General features: G+C 54.0%; 1 protein-coding gene across 1 annotated transcript; it reads right to left on the bottom strand.

Moving 5' to 3' along the window:
* Positions 1 to 9,720: 9,720 nt before the first annotated feature.
* CLPSL2 (colipase like 2) lies at positions 9,721 to 12,111 on the bottom strand. Its single transcript, XM_008152040.3, has 3 exons — positions 11,957 to 12,111; positions 10,987 to 11,109; positions 9,721 to 9,920 (listed from the first exon to the last, which is right to left on the bottom strand). The coding sequence occupies exons 1-3, from the start codon at positions 12,041 to 12,043 to the stop codon at positions 9,825 to 9,827; spliced, it is 306 nt and encodes a 101-aa protein (XP_008150262.2). The 5' UTR covers positions 12,044 to 12,111; the 3' UTR covers positions 9,721 to 9,824.
* Positions 12,112 to 19,042: the final 6,931 nt, after the last annotated feature.

Below are 19,042 nucleotides of genomic sequence, written 5' to 3'. Positions count from 1 at the left end.
GAGTTTGATTCCTGGTCAGAGCACATACCTAGGTTGCGGGTTCAATCCCCAGTTGGGGCATATGAGAAGCAACTTATTGATGTTTCTCTCTCACTCCCTTCCTCTCTCTAAAAATCAATTAACATACCTGTGGGTGAGGATTATAAGAAAATATTCTTGCTCTAACCGGTTTGGCTCAGTGGATAGAGCGTCGGCCTGCAGACTGAAAGATCCCAGGTTCAATTCTGGTCAAGGGCATGTACCTTGGTTGTGGGCACATCCCCAGTCAGGGGTGTGCAGGAAGCAGCTGATCGATGTTTCTCTCTCATCGATGTTTCTAACTCTCTATCCCTCTCCCTTCCTCTCTGTAAAAACATCAATAAAATATATTTTTTTAAAAAGAAAAGGAAAGTATTCTTGCAACACATCAGTTGAAAATTGCTGCTATAATCCAATCCCCACCTTGCTTTCTCCCAACTTCATTTAATCTTTCTTAGTTTCTTCATTTCTGTAAACTATCATTTTAGGGTGCATTTAAGATCGTGCTTCCTGGCAATTATCCTCAGTTTGGCTCAAATAAATTCTTATAGAAATTCTCTACAGGTTTGGATGTTTCTTATGCTGGCATTGCCCAATCCCTCTGTTTCCTCACCTATGGAATAGGGTGATACCAGTACCTACTCCTCATGGGGTTTTGTAGGATTAAGTGAGATCATGCGTGTAAGGCCCCTGGCATCTAGTGTGTACTCAATAAACATTCAATTCTTTTTTTAAAATATGTTTTATTGACTTCAGAGAGGAAGGAAGAAGGACAGAGAGATAGAAACATCCATGATAGAGAACCATCGGTCCACCTCCTGCCTGCCTCACACTGGGGATCAAGCCCGCAACCCAGGCACATGCCCCAACCAGGAATCGAACCTGGTTCCTAGGTCGATGCTCAGCAACTGAGCCACGCCAGCCAGGCAACATTCAATTCTTTATATACATGTTCGTTCTGTACACTTTCTTTCCCGTTTCTGAAATTTAAGGCCAGGGAACCAAGAACTCGGGTGTAAACTGAGCTTATTATGGAGTGGGCTAAAGCCAGAAAGGGAGTGGGGCTGGGAAGGGAACTCAAGTCCCCTCTGAAGGACTTTTATTCAACAGGGGAAGACTCTGCTGACCCCAAGAAGGAATATACCTGTCAAGAAGGACTGCTTGCAGTTAATTAGGCAAAAATTCATAATCAGAGTGTAGCAGCCATTGCTGACAGGGGCTTCTCACCGACTCTGCACCTCAGGAGAAGCCACAGACAGAAATGCCAGCTTTCTGCACTGTGTTCCTCCCTGCTGAGCCAACCCTTATAAACCTGGAATCGTCTTTCAACCAATGGGTGAGACCTGTCACATCCAACATCCTCATTTGCATTTTTACTGACCAATCAGAGCATCTCCATAATGACCAATCAGAATGCATGAGTCTGACCAATGAAGACAGTGCTATTTAGATTAATAAGACTGTACCATTTTGGTTTCCTCCTTTGCATAGAAATAGGCCAATCAGGGACGGGGGTGGGAGCTTTATAAAAGCAGGCCTCCCCCTTTGTTTCAGCAAAGGGCACTTTGGGTTTCCTTTGAAGGCTGCCTCTCCTGGTTTTGTTGCCTCTCCTGGTTTTTCGAACTACTAGCATATCTGACTGAAGTTTCTCCTTTTCCCACAGCCCAGAGGGAGGATTCCTGTTGGCACTGGCTTGGTGGCTGCAAACTTTGGTCAACAACCCCAAGCCCAAGAGAACCCCTTCCTGTGTCCTCCCCCATGTCCTCCCACCTCCCCGCTGCCCCAGGAACTTGTTCCCCAGCCCCCACCTCCAAGGCAACAAATTTTTTTTTTAATGTTTTATTGATTTCAGAGAGAAAGGGAGAGGGAGAGAGAGAGATGGAAACACCAATGATGAGAGAGAATCATTGATCGGCTGCCTCCTGCACACCCCCTACTGGGATCGAGCCCACAACCCAGACATGTGCCCTTGACTGGAATTGAACCTGGAACCCTTTAGTCCACAGGCCGGTGCTCCATCCACTGAGCCAAGCTGGCTAGGGTCAAGGCAACAGATATTGGAAACTCTTTATTTCAATGATGGAGCACTATCCCCCTCCCTCCCTGCCCCTCCCTGTTGGTGGAGGCTGGGGGCAGGGCAGGAACACACAGTTCTGGGTAGACCTGGAGTGGGTAGAGGAGGAGGGCCAGGAGACACGGAAGAGGGCACATTAGAAAATACTTTTCTTAATTTGCTTCTTTTTTACCATTTTCTTACAGTGGCCGTAGGTAATTCTAAAGGATTTCTCATTCTTCGAAAATACACAAGTCAGGTCCGGCTGGCAGGGACACTCATTATACAGGCCGAGGAACGTCTGGGAAAGGCAAGATTTGACCTTGACCTTGGCTGCTGCTCTGCCCTCAGTTCTGAGAGGCAGCTCCCATTTCCACCCCAGCCCAGCTCTGGGATGGATCTTTTGCTTGCACACAGCAGAGGGTCTGTGCCTCTGGCTTCCTCCTCCATGCTGGCCCCTAGGATTGCTCAGTGCCCTCCTATTCTTGGGCAAAATCCAGCCAGGAATACCTGGGGCTACAGCATAACTCCTGAGGCTGTGTGCGTGGGGCGGGGGGGGCGGGGGGGCGGGGTCTGAGGCAGAGGAGCACCGTGGTTAGGGTCAGACCGTCTAGCTGTGCCCAATTACTGAGCTACTTTCCGGGTTTGCTGAGATGGGCCTTGAGAACAGGAACCCACGTTAGAGGGAAGCATCGCCACGCCTCTGGGGTGGGGACCCACCTTGGGTCTGTCCTGGCTCCCTCAGGCCCCGGGCGGCTGGAGTCAGCACAGCAGAGCATCCCCACCTTCCCCTGGGCTCTGGGTCCGCCAGGCTCTCCGTTTTGGTGCATCCCCCCCCGCCCCCCGCCAACCCTCCCCTCCACGCCGGGCGTCACCCACCTGCGTGTGGCACAGGCTGCTCTCAGCCCCCAGCTCGGAGCAGTGCGACTCGCAGTTGTAGGGGTCCCGCCGGCAGCACTTGCTCTTGCACTTGTTGCTCTGGATGCAGACCTCCCCGGCGTTCTGTGGAAGAGGACCCTCCGGCTCTTCTCAGCCCCGCGCCCCGCGGGGGCTTTCTCCCAGCTGCCCCCCCCCCCCACACACACACCCACTGCCACCAGGCTGGGACCGCAGCGGGTAGGAGGGGAAAGAGCCGCTGGCAGGACGGGGCTGGTGCCCAGAGGGGCTGTAACTGCGTCTGCAGGTTTGCTCCGTGTCCCCGAAGTAGCTGCTCCTCCTGCAGCACACCAGGCTGGCCCGACCTGCTGTCTCTGCTCCTGCAGGTGCTTCTGCAAACTCTCACCTCCCTTTTCACCTGAACTGGGGTGTCACCTGCCTCTCCCCCCAACGCACACACAGATCAATGGCCCCCAGTGCTGGGGCTTCCAGCATTGTATTACCTATCGCCGTCACCCATCGCCTCTGTCACCATCGCCCCTCCGTCACCCATCGCCCCTCTGTCACCCATCGCCCCTCCGTCACCCATCGCCTCTCTGTCACCCATCGCCTCTCTGTCACCCATCGCCTCTGTCACCCATCGCCCCTCCGTCACCCATCGCCCCTCTGTCACCCATCGCCTCTCTGTCACCCATCGCCTCTCTGTCACCCATCGCCTCTCTGTCACCCATCGCCCCTCTGTCACCCATCGCCTCTCTGTCACCCATCGCCTCTCTGTCACCCATCGCCCCTCTGTCACCCATCGCCTCTCTGTCACCCATCGCCCCTCTGTCACTCATCGCCCCTCTGTCACCCATCACCTCTCTGGCTGACGATTTCAATAGTCATTCAACCAGCAAATGCTGAGCACCTACTGTGTGCAGGCCCTGCTCCCGGCACTGGGGATGCCGCTGGGAACAAAGCAAATGCCCGCCCCCTGGAGCAGCAGCAAGCAGTCTGCCAGAACTTCCCACAGTGAGGACACGTGCTCTCGGCCCTGTCCCACTGGCACTCACAGCCGCACGTGGCTGTCCAACACTGAAGAGGTGTGATTCAGGCTAGTGTGACTGAGGAACTGAATTTTATTTTTATTTTATTTTTTAAAATATATTTTATTGATTTTTTACAGAGAGGAAGGGAGAGTGATAGAGAGTTAGAAACATCGATGAGAGAGAAATATCGATCAGCTGCCTCCTGCACACCCCCTACTGGGGATGTGCCCGCAACCAAGGTACATGCCCCTGACCAGAATCGAACCTGGGACCCTTGAGTCCGCAGGCTGATGCTCTATCCACTGAGCCAAACCGGTTAGGGCCTGAATTTTATTTTATTAAATATATATATTGATTGATTTCAAAGAGGAAGAGAGAGAAACATCAATGATGAGAGAGAATCATTGATCAGCTGTCTCCTGCACGCCCCCTACTGGGGATAGATCCCACAACACGGGCATGAATCTAACCCAGGACCCTTCAGTCCGCAGGCCGATGCTCTGTCCAGTGAGCCAAATCAGCTAGGGCAGAAACTGGATTTTAAATTTTGTTTACCTTTCATTTAAGAAACTGCGAGTGACTAGTTACACTATTGGACGGACCCAGCTCTAGATAAGAAATATCACAACTACATAAGTGAAATAGGTGGGTCACAGACAGAACGCTGAGCAAAAACAGCTGGATTTAAACAAACAAACAGCAAAGAACACACCGTGTGATTCCATTATATGACGCTTAAAAACAGGCAGCACTAGCCCACAGCGATGAGGTCCGGTGCGTGTGCCCTTTGGGACTGCTGGCCACGAGCCCGACTGCATGTGTTCTTACCTAACATACATACGTTAGGTGTTATAAATAACAACTCCGACATATCACACACGTGTAATCATATCCATTGTGTATGGGTAAGTGCTGTGAAGAAAAGCCAGCACCCTGGCCAGTGTGGCTCAGCTGGTTGGGTTCGTCCTGTGCACTGAGGGGCTGCGCTTTGATTCCCAGTCAGGGCACGTGCCCGGGTTTGGGGCTTGGTCCCCCGTGAAGGGCATGCAAGAGGCAGCTGATCTTCACAGAGATGTTTCTGCCTCTCCCTCTCCCTTCCTCTCTCTCTAAAAATCACTGAAAGATGTTTTAAGAGAGAGAGAGAGAGAATAAAGCAGGAAAGGAGGACTGGATTGGCAATAGCCTCTTCCTGGTCTTCCTGATTCCACTCCTGCCAGTAACCCACCCCAGTCCCCCACCTCCACCCGACACTCTCATCTCCCCTTCCCCCCGACCCCCTCTCTGGCCATCAGTCCTTCTCAGAACAGCTAGCAGAATCTTTTTTCAAAAGAAAATCCCATCACACCATTTCCATACTTCAAAACCTCCAAGGACTTCCCAGAGCATTGACACAGGGGAAACTCTGGGACCTGCGGGCTCACTCATTCCAGGCTGGCTGCCAGCTCTGGATGCCTCCTGCCCCCTCCACACTCGCCCTGTAGCCACCACAGGGCCTCTGAATGCCCCTACCCCGCCTGGCCCCAGGCCATTTGCACTGCTGGCTCCTCTGCCCAGAACACCCTGCCCTGTGAGCTCTGCCTGGCTGCCTCCCTCTCCAGCCTCAGGCTGACAGGCCTTCCTGCACCCCCGGGGAGAGCAGATCTCATCACCTGGTTCACAACATTTGTGAGTCTGAAATTACCTTCTTTCTTTATTTTTTAAAATGTTGTCTCCCCTGCTAGAACCTCAGGGATCTTTGGCTGCCTTATTCAGGGTGGTATTTCTTAGCCCCTCGTAGATGCAGATGGCAAAACAGCTGAATAAATGCGGACACTGTAATTCTCTGTGCTTCCATCTCTCTGACCTCGTCTCTGACCTCGTCTCCGATTATTTCCAGCCTCTCACTCCTCTTTGAATCTGCGGGCGAGGTCCCTTCCCCAGACCTTCGTCCTGGCTCTTCCTCCACCTGGGATGCTCCCTTTAAGAAAGGATTCACTTCCTTTGGGTCTTTGTTTAAATTTCACTTTGTTGGTAAGGTCTCCGGACCCGAGCACCACTTTAGAACTGCAATCTCTCTTCACACCACCACTCCTGAAGTCCCTTCCTTCCCTTCTTTGTCCGCGGGTGTTTATCACCTGAGATGTAGCAATATTTTACTTATTTGCCTCCTACACAAGAATGTTAGCTCTACAAGGGCAATGATTTTGGTGCCTCGCTCACAGCCCTAACCCCAGCACCTAGAAAAATAATTTACATATAATAGGTGCTCAATAAATGAATGAATGGCTGGATGGATGAATGTCTCTTACCAGATGTGAGCCTGGGGGTGGGGAGAGTGCAGTGCACCTGGGTCTGCCTTTCTTTCCCAGGCATCCTCCACCCAACACTCCCTACTACCCCCCCACCCCCCGCTTCCGGCTTCCACTCACACCTGCCTCTGTGCCCACCCCTCTTCCCCAAACAGTATAGATCTTAGGACGGTGCAGAGGAGGTGACTGGATCCTCTGGGTTCCTTACCAAATTTTGAGCTTGCTGTGTCTTTAAGATTGAGCTGCTGGTGAGAGGGAAGAAATCAGAGAGGAGGAGGAGGACCGGGAGCTGCAGCCTCCGAATCATGGCCCAGAGGTGTTGGTGGCATTTCTAAGGTCCAACTAAATACCCCGGCATCTGCCATGTGACTGCCATGTGACTCAGGCCTGGAGGGCAGGTAGCAGGTGTGAGTGCCCAGACCCAGCCTAGACAGGAGAGGCTGTGTGGGCTGCAGACCGCAGAGACGGAGGAACAAGCAAGGGGCTGGGGGTGGAAGTTCTTAGACCACAGAGGCACCCAGAACCACTGCTGTGTTCCTCTTGCTGCCCTCAGAATAGACTAGTCTCTGTGCTTGGAATCAGGCAAGATCTGGGTTCAACCCCAGATCTACTGCTTATCGGCTGTACGATCTTGGGCAGACTTCATAACTTCTTTGAGCCTCAGTTTCCCCACCTGCAAAATGTGAAATAATAGCAGTGCATCACAGGGATGATGCAAGGCTTAAATAGCAGGTATTACACGTCATATAGAATAGGCACCCAATAAACACGAGCTGTGATCGTCCTTAGAATCAGAAGATCTTGGAGTTAGAGGGGTTTCAAAAGATGCTCTCATCCAATCCAATTGTATATTGTTACTAATAAACAACCTTTTTTTACTGGAGAGCTGCCCATGTCGGATGTGACTCTCCCCTCCTCATCTCTTGTCAGCTCCCGAGAAAGAATTCAGATGAGTGACAGACAGCAGTGTTGAAGCAAAGCAAGTGAATTTATTTTGGAGGCAAAGCAAGCTAACTCGTTAGGGAAGCCCAGCAAGCAGGTTTATTATGAATACACTTGGCATAGAGCACAAGCGGGCAATTCAGCTAGTTTAGCCTGTGGGGTCAAGGGTTTTATAACTTTTCCCCTTGTAGGTTTCAAGGTTCCCCTTTTCCATTGTTGCAGCTTTTTCCGGAATTTACAAGAACATTTGGCGATTTTATCTTGGCAGATTCCAAACTGCGGACTTCTTGTTCAGTGGGTGAGGTCAACTCCCCCTCTTCTTCTTCCCCTCCCCGCCTCCCGCCCTGGCAGTTATCTTTCCTGCCTAACATCCCCCCTCAAGTGATACCGTGGGAATGCTTTGGGGGCTTCGTTATTTGTCCCGAGACTTCATCTGTGGGTACAGGTAGCATTAAGTGGGTCTTTGTTCTTTGTTTCCCCAGGCCGGGTGACTTAAGCTATGTGTTCTCTGATTAAGCCAGCGTGCGCAGCCGACGTGAGAGCTGCCTATCAGTACCATCACCTCTGGGTCACGGCAGCCCAGCTCCTCTTGCTTATTAAATAAAAAAGGATTTTGTGGCGGCAGGTTGCTCTCACTGTAGATTCTCCCTTTGTCTTTTAATAACAGAACCCCAAGCTTTAGTTTAGCAGGACACGTGAAAACCCAAACGAAAACTACATTTCCCCGTCTCCCTTGCAGCTAGCTATAGTCATGTGTACAAGTTTTTCTCAAGTGAACACAGTTCATGCTGCCTGTAGGTCATACCCTTTTAGGAAGCATGAGCATTTGCTGTCTTACCCCCTTTGCAGACTAAGTCAGTCCAATCAGGATCCATCTGAGGGTGTTTGCTAAGAATCCTGGGACAGAGATATGCATGTGTGAGGTGGATTTTTGCATAAGAGCCTGCCCTCCAGAGCAAGAGGCCTGGGTCCACATCCCGGTCCCACCCTTACTGAGAACCCTTGAGAAGGATTATTGAGCCTTACCGCCCTGTTTGTGAAATGAGGATGATTGTGTATTACCTTGCTGTAACAGTGAGTTAATACAGATTAGAAAACACTTTGTATAATGTCTGGGACGTCAGTTGTCAGTAAACCCTAGCTGTTTTTATTAGTGATATCTAGAACTTATGTGGCTACTGGGGAGAAAACCAGCCTGAGGCCATGGAGTGGCTGGATTCAGCCAGACCTGAGGCCTGCCCCTCCTTTCCATTTCTACTTCTGACCAATGAATTCCCTCCTCACTTGGACCCATTTGTTTGTTTTTGAGTTTTTGTTTTGTTTTGTTTTGTTTTTCAGAGAGGAAGGGAGAGGGAGAGAGAGATAAAAACATCAATAATGAGAGAGAATCATTGATTGGCTGCCTCCTGCACGCCCCCTTCTGGGGATCGAGCCCACAACTCAGGCATGTGCCCTTGACTGGAATCGAACCCAGGACCCTTCAGTCTCCAGACCGATGCTCTATCCACTGAGCCAAACCAGCCAGGGCTGTTTTTGAGTTTTGAAGGTTTCTTCAATCGTGCTATATTTTAATGTCAAGTGCTTTCGCTCGGCATCAGTGATGAGTTGGTTTTGAGACAATTCCTTATTCCCCCGCTGGGATGATCACTGACCTCTCCATTCCTTTGGGGTGATTCTGCCAACAGGGGACAGGTTCCATTCTATTCCACTGCGTGTCGCTGTACACGTCCATGTACAACACAGACAGTGGCTCCGCTAGCGAATACAGCGTGACCATATTTGTCAGGGAAATCCGGTGTCGGTTTCTGGTGGGCCTGTTCGCACTGAGAGACGACTTAGCAAGTGTTGGGTCAATGGAAACTTCGTGAAGCTGAAGACGGAATTGCAGCCACGGCAATTGTTTGTTGGACGCCGTTTGTTGGACGCCGCGTCAAGCACCCTTCTTTCATTTATAGATATACTTGCAGCAGAAAGAGAACTGGCTGATACCCCATGGGGTGCCCCGGACAAGTCAGGTAGCTCTCCGAGCCTGTTTCTTATCCATACAGGGGAACTGGTCACCCCTGAGAGAGCAGCGGCATCAGCGCACTCGGCGCCTTTCCAACCGCAGGCACGAGCATTTGCGCATCCACACTTCATGCACATTCTCACAAGTCCTCTCCCAATGGCCTCCCTTCACCCCCTTGCACAGTGTTCACATCCTCCCTCTCAGGCCCTCCTACCACACAGCCATCCACGGGCACCTCAGCATCCACGCTCCAGGCGCATTCTTCAGCTCTGCCCCTTCCACACGGCCCTCCATCCCACGGGCCCCTCCTGGACGCAGCCTCTCACCCACCCATCCCACCCCATTCCCTTCCCCAGCACTGCCCTGAGGCCGCCAGGCCTCCTCCCAGGCCAAACCCCAGGGGAAGCTCTTTCAGGCCTCCAGCCTCCCCTTTCACGGGCCCCAGACGGGGGCGAGCGCTACCAGGTTCCCTCTCCCAGGAAATGCACAGAGGCCAGAGCCGGAGAGTGACTTTAATGTGTCTGGAGCTGGATTGTGAACAAGATGGGGACTCCAAGGCCGCTGGCCGAGGGAGGGGAGGAGGATGGCCGTGTCCCCCGCATCGTCCTCTAGAGCAGAGAGCACCGGCGGGGACAGCTCGGGTCCTTGGGTATGCAACTCAAGCCCAGTCGGCAGGGGCATACGATGTTGGTGGCTCTCTTGGTCTGTGGGAAGTGAGTGTGAGAGTTGGGGGTCACCACGGTTCCGGGAAGAAGGGGGTTTAAACTTCTCGGGGAGCACAAGTCATGGTGAGTCGGACCTGGGGCCTGTCGGCTCTACAGCTTATACCTTCACGACCGGAGGCAACTTTGTCTCCGTTTCCTCATCTGTCAAAGGAGCTAATAATTGTAACCCACCTCCTAGGGCTACTAAGAGGATTAAATGAAATAAGTTTGATCAAGTGCTCACAATGAAAAGACCCTCTGGCCACTTCGAGAGAGAGTCGGGCCAGGGCGGGGCCTGGCAGCTCCCAGACAGGGCCATGCAGCCGCGCCCAGCCTCCCTGGAAGGGCTGGGGCCCAGGGCCAGAGGAGAGGAGGCGAGCAGGAACAAGACGTACTGTGCACGCTGCCCCCCGCGCTTCCACCAGCTAATAACCAGCATGCGCAGCTGAGCTGTCGCTGCCAGGAACACATACTCTTCCCAGCAACCTGGTGGGGGAGGTCGGTAACCCCATTTTACAGATGAGGAAACCAAGGCCAGAGAACAGCAGTGGCCTGTCTGAGGTCACAAAGACGGGGTGGAAAGCAGGATCTGCATCAGGGCCAGCTCCAAAGCTGTGCCCCTGCCATGGCGGTGCCTCGCTGCTCTCCAGAGTGAGGTCACTGTGGCAGGGGCTGGGGGTTGCTAGGGAGAATGTCTTTCCCACTCTGCCTCAGTGATGTTACGGTAGATATTCATTCAACAAACATTGGTTGCGCACCTGCGTTGCGCAGGCACAAAGCTGAGGGGTAGGGGGTTCAAAGATGAGTATGCTCCGATCTGCCCTTGGGCTCCAAGCGCGGCCGACTCAGGCCCAACGCATGGCCACCAGGGAGACCCGGGCCCTGCTGAGGGTCTGGGCCAAGGGTGCGGGATTCCAAGGAGAGAAGGCTTGTCAGAGGGAGCAGCTGGCATTGCAGGACGAGGAGGAGTTTGCCAGGGGGAGGAGGAGGAAGGGCACACCAAGCAGGGGTGAAGAAGCAGGTGTAGCCATGTGGGCTTTTACCCTTCTCCACCCCAGAGCCTCACCTGGGGCAAGCACACCATGGCTTTTCTGCCCTTGGGGGCACAGAAGTCGCCTCCATTGTCCAAGTCCATGAGGCAGCAGTCGCTGGAGCACTCCGAGTGGTGGGAGCACCGAGCTCCATCCATCTGTGGGAACAGCCCCTGCGTCACCAGCTCTCCGGCGGCGGGGGAGGGCGGGGAGAGGGGAGAGGGCTCTTGCCAAGGCCCAGGGTGGGAGCAGAGAAGCCCTGAGATGTCACTCCCTGGGGCCACCCCACAGCGTGCCCCTCCCCCAGCTCTCAGAGGGGGTCTAGCTTTTCCCTCGCCTCCCTCTCCTTTCCCCGGGGCCTCATTGCTGTGGGTCCCAAAGGGTGTCCTGAACTGGGGAGCAGATACTCCCAGATCACACTCCAGTGGGAGTGTGGGCAGCCGGTAGGGGAAAGAGAAAGCTGGGAAAGGGGAGAAAGCGTCATTGCGCCCAGAAGTGGGGGGCAGGGGAGACACTAGAGCAGGTAGGTGAGGCGTGGCTGGGAACCAGGGCCAAGACGTCCTGAGTGGGCGCGGGGGGAGGGGGGCGGGGGGACAGGGGGGGACAGGGGGAGACACAGAGGGGGGGACAGGGGGAAACATAGAGGGGGGACAGGGGGAGACACAGAGGGGGGGACAGGGGGAGACATAGAGGGGGGGACAGGGGGAGACATAGAGGGGGGGACAGGGGGAGACATAGAGGGGGGACAGGGGGAGACAGACATAGGTGAGGCTGGGACCCAGCGCTGAGACGTCCCGAGTGGGCACTGGGGGGGGGGGGGCGCTGGCCACAGGCACTTCCTTTGGTCCCCGGCGCACCGGGGAGGTGAAGCGGCCGGTCCTCCGGGAACACATCCAGCCCCCAGCCTGGCCACAAGCCCCGTCTGCGGCGGGACCCTCCCAGCCGCCGCTTCCCCCGCACCACCGGCGCCCCCGCCCGCCCCGGCCCGGCGCAGGGCGCGCTCACCTTCAATGAGAGCCGCCGCCTGAACGGCAGGAGGGCGCCCCCGCAGGGGAGCAGGACCCCCGCCAGGAGCGCGAGCGCTGTGGCCATGGCCGTGGGCGCGGTGTGGGGCTCCGGCCCGGGATGAAGCTCCTTCCCTCCCGCACACGTGACCCGGCGCCCGGTGACCGGCTGGAGGTGGGGGTGCCGAAGCCTGGGTCACCGCCGCCAGAGGCCGGGGTGAGGGAGGGAACGGTCACACGCTGCCCAGCGCGGAGGCGAGCAGCGCGGAGCCCTTTCCAGCCCCGGGAGGGCGTGGAGGACGGACCCCGGTTCCGCCTTGGACGGGCCTGATTATGCAGATTCGGGGGCCCAGGGCCTCCCTGTATATCTCTTCCAAATAAAAACTTAAAGCTGTAACGGGAAACCTGTTTTTGAAAATTTTTGCAAAACGTATAAACGGAAATGAAAAACGCTTCCTTCTTGATATTCTGACCCCCGTCTGCGGGGCGCACCAAACGGCCCCACCCCTCACCTTTGGGGTAACACCGGCTCAGACCCTCCCCAGGCCCAGCCTGCCAGCTGAGAGAATCTTCCGTCTGGCTGAGTCATCACCTGTCCAAGGATTTACCTGCGAAGTGGGGGGCAAGTGGGGGGAGGAGAGAGGAAATCGCAGGGGGAGGAGGAGGGTCAGGGGAGAGTGCGGGGCAATCGCTGGGACTGGGCAGCAGGCCGTCCGCACCTTTCCCTGCTTCTGCGTCTGAAAATGCGCTCTTGCCCTGGCCGGTTTGGCTCAGCGGGTATACAGCCTCCGCCGGTGGACTGAGGGGTCCCGGCTTGATTCCGGTCAAGGGCACCACCCTGGGACCTCGGCCCTGGTCAGGAGTGCGTTTGGAGGCAACCCATCGATGTGTCTCTCTCACATGGATGTTTCTCTCTGTGTGTCTCTCCCCCTCCCTTCCACTCTCTCTAAAAATCGATGGGAAAATGTCCTCTGGTGAGGATTAACAAAAACAAAAAAAAAAAAAGAAAAAGTGCTCGTGAGAAAAGATCTGAGGAGCTCTGTCTTTTCCCCCCTGTAACTTGTTTTTCAAGATCTGCCTTCCCTCCCCCTGCCCCCCAAACACCAGTGCAGTGGGTCCCTCACTGGAGGCCAAGCTCATGTGGCCAGTGGCTACACAGGTAAGAGTTGGGCAAGGCCAGCATGGCTCATTGGTTGAGCGTTGACCTATGAACCAGGTCTGTTGATTCCAGATCAAGGCACTGGTTGGGTCCCCAGTGGGGGGCTTGCAGGAGGCAACTGATCCATGATTCTCATCATTGATGTTTCTATCTCTCCCTCTCCCTTCCTCTCTGAAATCAATAAAAATATATATATTTTTAAAGAGTTGGGGTGTTGGAGGGCAAAAGCTAGGCCCACTTTTCTGGACTTCAGGATGGTGCCAGCCCCCACCCTGCCCACCAGCAAAAATGCCCACTAGCCCTGAGTACTGTGAGGACAGAGGCCCCTAACTTGCCTCAGTGCCTAGAACCTCCTGGGTGCTCCCTAAGTCAACGGTTGAATGCGTGAAACGCTCAGGCCACTGAGGCTGCCTCGGACACCACGAGGGTGAAGCATGTCCTTGGCAGTCCCTCGGAGCCTGAAATTCAGCCCCCTGGGGGCGGGCCCATAGCCCTGGGCCCGCTGAGTACTTGTCAAGTCAGCTAAATGGAAGTTCTTTTCCAGGCCCCAAGCTGGTACCAGCAGGGACAGGCCCCTGGGTTATAGGAAACAAGCCGGGGTCACCACACACACCCCATCTCTCATTAGGAGGCAGGGCCCGGGGCTCCCTGCAGCCTCTCGCAGCATCTCCAGGAGGCAAGGGATTCCAATGGCGAGGTTAACGCCCAGGAAATGTGGGTGGTCCCAGCATTCACAGCTCAGTGGTCGGCACACTCATTAGTCCACAGAGCCAAATATCAACAGTACAAAGATTGAAATGTCTTTTGAGAGCCAAATTTTTTAAACTTAAACTTCTTCTAACGCCACTTCTTCAAAATAGACTCGCCCAGGCCGAAAACCGACTTCTGCGCATGGGCCACGAAGTTTCAACCGCACGTGGTATTTTGTGAAAGAGCCACACTCAAGGGGCCAAAGAGCCGCATGTGGCTCACGAGCCGCAGTTTGCCGACCACTGACCGAGTGGAAGGGGGGCTTTGAGGAGCTCTGTCTTGATGAGGGGTGCTATCGACGGAATTGTGTGTCCCCCAGGTCCATGTGGAAGCCCGCCCCTCAGCGTTATATTTGGAGATGGGCTTTGGGGAGGTGCTGTCTCTCTCTCTGCCCTGTGAGGACACAGAGAAGGGAGCTGTCTGCCAGACGGGAAGAGCTCTTAGCCAAACCCGCCATGCCGACACCCTGATTTCGGGCTTCCAGCTTCCAGACCTGGGAGGAAGAAATGTCTCATTTAAGCCACCCCGTCTGTGGTGTTTTGCTATGGCAGCTGAGCTGTCTATTATAGGGGCTTTGGTCTTTTCTTTAGGAATAGCAGCCTGCCCGGCTGGTGTGGCTCAGTGGTTGAGCGTTGACCGATGAACCAGGAGGTCATGGTTCAATTCCCCACATGCCCAGGTTGCAAGCTTAGTCCTCAGTAGGGGTGTGCAAGAGGCAGCTGATCAATGATTTTTCTCTCATCATTGATGTTTCTATCCCTCTCCCTCCTCTCTGAAATCAATAAAAATATTTTTTAAAAGAATGATTTTTTTAAAAAAAGAATAACAGCCCCACTGTACTGAGAGGGTTTTTGTGTCCATTACCTCAATCCGTCCTCCCTGCATTAGGGTAATCAACGCTAGTGGTCACAACTGAGAACTCCTGAAGGCACAGAAATGCCTTCTTTGCCACACACGTGGAGTGTGAGATGGGACGGGAGACCTTTCTCCCACCTGCAGCCATGCCATCTGGGAGACTGCCTCTGCGGTCATTGTGGAAGATGGAAGAGACAGAGGGAGGGACATAGGGACCCTTGAATGCTCAGCCAGGTGTGACACAGGCCTCTTCCACAGACCACCGGCCAGAACTAGTCACATGACCTCACCCTTCTGCAAGGGAGGCTGGAAAGTTACAGGAATCTGGGAACATTTGGTGTATTCTATCATTTCTGCTGCATAACTCATATGCCCACCTACAGATGAGGAACTTGAAGGGTCAAGGTTGAATAACAGGCCCTAACAGCACAATACATTACAGAGTCAGATATAACCCCCAGGCGCGCTAGCTACTGAGCCTAAGCTCTTCCCACGCCCCTCCACCGCCTCGGGCGGCCAGAAGGCCGTGTCCCCAGTGCTGTCATCACTGTGTCCCTCTAGTAGTCACAGTGTGAAACTCTTCAGACCCAGGGTCTGCAGCTTTGGTCAGCTGTTCAGCTAACCATGAAGTTCGCTGCGTCTTCCACCTCCACTGTGAACTGGCCAGGAGCCCCGGGGGCTAATAAATCTCTGCATAGAGTTACACCGCCCTGCGTATTTGGTCCTGCCGCTGTGCGTGGGAGGTAACTGGAAAATATTGTTGACTGCTCAGTAAAGGGGAGGATTTGGAGGCCAAGGCCAGCAGCTGTGTCCTAATTGGCAGGTTGGGGTCCTTGATCTGGGGTCCAGGGACCCCTGGGAAGTTTATTGAAGGCCCAGAGGGGGGTGTCTTTGAAATTCTAGGCAAAACATCTTATGCATGGCTTTAACAAATTATTTTTGACAGAGGACTGCGGTTCTCCTTGAGACCAGTTCAGAATCTTGATTTCAAGGTGAGGAGACCGAGGCCCAGAGAAGGAAGGGCCTTCCCCAAGTGACTCAGCACAGCCAGGCCTCCACTCCGGCCCCAAGTCCTGCGCTCTTTCTCCCGGAACCAGCGGCCTGTCCAAACCCGGCGGTGTGGGTGCAAGCACGAGCCCCGGCCAGCATTGCTCATGGGTTGAGCGTTGACCTATGAACCAGGTCTGTTGATTGCAGATCAAGGCACTGGTTGGGTCCCCAGTGGGGGGCTTGCAGGAGGCAACTGATCCATGATTCTCATCATTGATGTTTCTATCTCTCCCTCTCCCTTCCTCTCTGAAATCAATAAAAAAATATATTTTTTAAAGAGTTGGGGTGTTGGAGGGCAAAAGCTAGGCCCACTTTTAATGGACACCTCTGCGCAGTGAGGAGGGTGGGAGCAGGTCACAGGGTCTCTGGGGCCCATGGGGTGCTCACTGAGCCACTTGACCTGTGAATGTGGCCACAGCTCTGCCGGTTGGTCAGGGCCCAAGCCTGGCCACCCCAGTCTTGTATGAGGAGAATGGGGGCGGTTCAGGTCAGAGGAGCCCCTCACTGGGAGACCTCTGTTACCCCCGTCCTCATTCCCTGTCCTTTCCCCTTCCCTCCTCTGACATTCTCCGGGGTCTCTTTTTCTTTCCTGCTTCTTTCTGGTGGTTTCCATGACAATGTTCTTACTGGTCTACAGCAAAATGAAAAGAAAAGAAAATAATAAGGGTAATTTTTTGGTTAAAAATAAATGTATTGAACTTAAATAATGATCCTTTATTCTGAAATTACATCCTCCCTACTTCTCGGGGGTTCAGTATGTTTTTATGAAACAATGGCAATAGCACAACGGTCGTTTTGTTCGGTTTTCCATGTCATTACTTGGTTGTTATATATGTTGTTAAATATATATATAGCAAGAGAGAGTCCCCGTAATTTTGGAAAGTTTTCTTGGTCTGCGAAATCCACGATAAAATCCTGAGAACGGAGACTGGCTGTCACCCAGTGCGTTCCTGACGGCGACCTGGGAGAGTGCCGCGTGGGGCCCGAGGGAGTGTGAGGTATGGAGACGCAGAGGCTCCTGGAGAAGAGGACCTCAGGGGGAATGTTCCAGGTGACCAGGTGGAGGCACCAGGTAGAATGCCCGCGGCCCTGATGCCCGCGGGGGAGGCTCTCTTGCTTGAAGGGGGCCTGGGGCGGGCAAGCTGAGAGGACAGGCCTCCCAAGCAGGCGCCGGAGCGAGCAGGGCTTGGAGGTGAGAGGGCAAGTGGAGGAGAACACAGCGAGGACAGGTGTCCGCTCGGGGCCACAGAGCCCAGTGGGGCCAGCTGTGCTCCAGGGAGGTGGGGGCATGAGAGGAACCCCCGTTGAGATGGCTCTTCAGTGGACAGGGGGCTGGGGCTGGCAGGGCCAGAGTCAGGGCAGGGGACCCAGCCCCAGCCTGGGTGTGAGGGGAAGGGGGCTGCCCAGCTCTGTCTGGAGGACGAGGATGGGAGGAGGCTCCTGAGAGAGGCAGAGGCCCAGCATGACCAACGGAGGTCTGCACATGCCCAACCACAGGTCTCTCTCTCTCTCTCTCTCTCTCTCTCTCTCTCTCTCTCACACACACACACACACACACACACACACACACACACACACACACACTACAAGGGTCAGGACTCAGAGCACATCTTATTTCTTTCCGGGACAGGCTGAGAAGGGAAGGGGCTGTCAGCTTAGCGGAGGAGAAAGACCTGGAGGGAGAGGACAGAACTAACTGACCAGCAGCCTCTTGCAGACCTAGCCAGGCCCTCGGGCCCTGGGGCTTCTGCCTGGAGGACAGAGGTGGGCAGCCATACCTGGCGGGCACTGCCCCCACCCATGGAAATGGATTGAGCTCCTCAGAGGGCCAGGGAGGAATCCCTACCACCTCCATGTTCAGTCCACAGTGGGCTCCACACAGCTTGGGGCACAGCAGAGGGGTGCCCCAACCTGGTGCCTGCCCACACTGCCTGAGTGTAGGGCGCATGCATAGACTCACTGACACCAGATGGCCCGACTCTCCTCCCACTCAGTGAGTTTCTGGGCCATGTTAGTCCTCAGCCCCTCGCCCACCTCAGGGAGCCAGGAGGTAATCATGATTCCTTTAGCTGCAAGTGAAAGAAGCTAACTTTTTTATTTTTAAAAAATATTTTTTTTTATTGATTTCAGAGAGGAAGGGAGAGGAGAGAGTTAGAAACATCAATGATGAGAGAGAATCATTGATTGGCTGCCTCCTGCACATTCCCTACTAGGGATCAAGCCCGCAACCCAGGCATGAGCCCTTGACCAGAATTGAACCCAGGACTCCTCAGTCCACAGGCCAATGCTCTATCCACTAAGCCAAACCAGCCAGGGCACAAACTAACTTATCTATATATATAAAAGGCTAATATACAAAGTGTCCCCTTGGGAGTTCCACCGGGAGTTCAATCACTCACTGTGACTTTCGCTGACCACCAGGGGGTGGCACAGAATGAAGGAAGGCCCCAGCCAGCAGCTGGAAGGTCCTGATCAGCCCTGATAGCCTGTCAGGCCTAGGGACCCTACCAGAGCATGAATTTCGTGCACTGGGCCTCTAGTTTAAAAAATAAAAACCAAATGAAACAATACTGGGTCAGCAACTATGTGAGGCTGGCTTCAGAGTCCCAGAGACACACATTGCTGACATTAGATGTCTCTCCTTGGCTTCAGCCTTCACACTCGCCCTCATTCTCTGCCTCTCTGGACAGGGGGAGGGGAGGGCAAAGCTGTACAAAGCCCCTAGCATCTCCCTTCAACACCCATACATAAAACCCTACAAAACTTTGGCCCAAGTTAGGTCAGTCATGTGGCTAGGGCTGGGGGGTTCGGGGAGGGGATTTAATAGGGGGATAGGGACTGGTATTAGCAGAACCTCATGGAACCTGGGCAGAGCAGGTTCCCAAAGGCAGGGGAGATGTGGCTCCTCATGGGAACGGATGCCAGCAGGCAGAAACACAGGTGTCTAGAATATCCCGAGTTGCAACACACTGAGGGTTGCTCTGGATGAGTTACAGACATGTTCCTTTAGCCAAGGGCAAAGGAAGGGTCCTCAGAAACCTGTGCCCACTGCCTCCCACCCCAAAAAAGCCTTAAGCTATGTTCCATAGACCAGTAGAATTCAACCACTTTTATTTTAAATTACAAAAGATATATTTTATGCTGGCATTCAGACAACCAGTAGATATTGTAGGCTCGATCCCCACTGGGGGGTGTGCTGGATTCAGCCCATTGATGCTTCTCTCTCATCGATGTTTCTACCTCTCTCCCCCTTTCCCTTCATCTCTCTGAAAT

Source organism: Eptesicus fuscus, chromosome 10, assembly GCF_027574615.1.
Source record: "Eptesicus fuscus isolate TK198812 chromosome 10, DD_ASM_mEF_20220401, whole genome shotgun sequence".
NCBI lineage: Eukaryota > Metazoa > Chordata > Mammalia > Chiroptera > Vespertilionidae > Eptesicus > Eptesicus fuscus.
Note: the sequence above shows the minus strand (reverse complement) of the source record. Positions and strands in the feature narration are given on the sequence as shown.

What these genes read in the sequence shown, in the direction of transcription:
- CLPSL2 (XM_008152040.3), bottom strand. Translation starts at nt 12,043, where the DNA reads ATGGCCACAGCGCTCGCGCTCCTGGCGGGGGTCCTGCTCCCCTGCGGG. An exon ending in GGCGGCGGCTCTCATTGAAG is followed by an intron (nt 11,110 to 11,956) that starts GTGAGCGCGCCC and finishes CTGTTCCCACAG; the next exon opens with ATGGATGGAGCTCGGTGCTC. An exon ending in CCATGGTGTGCTTGCCCCAG is followed by an intron (nt 9,921 to 10,986) that starts GTGAGGCTCTGG and finishes CACTTCCCACAG; the next exon opens with ACCAAGAGAGCCACCAACAT.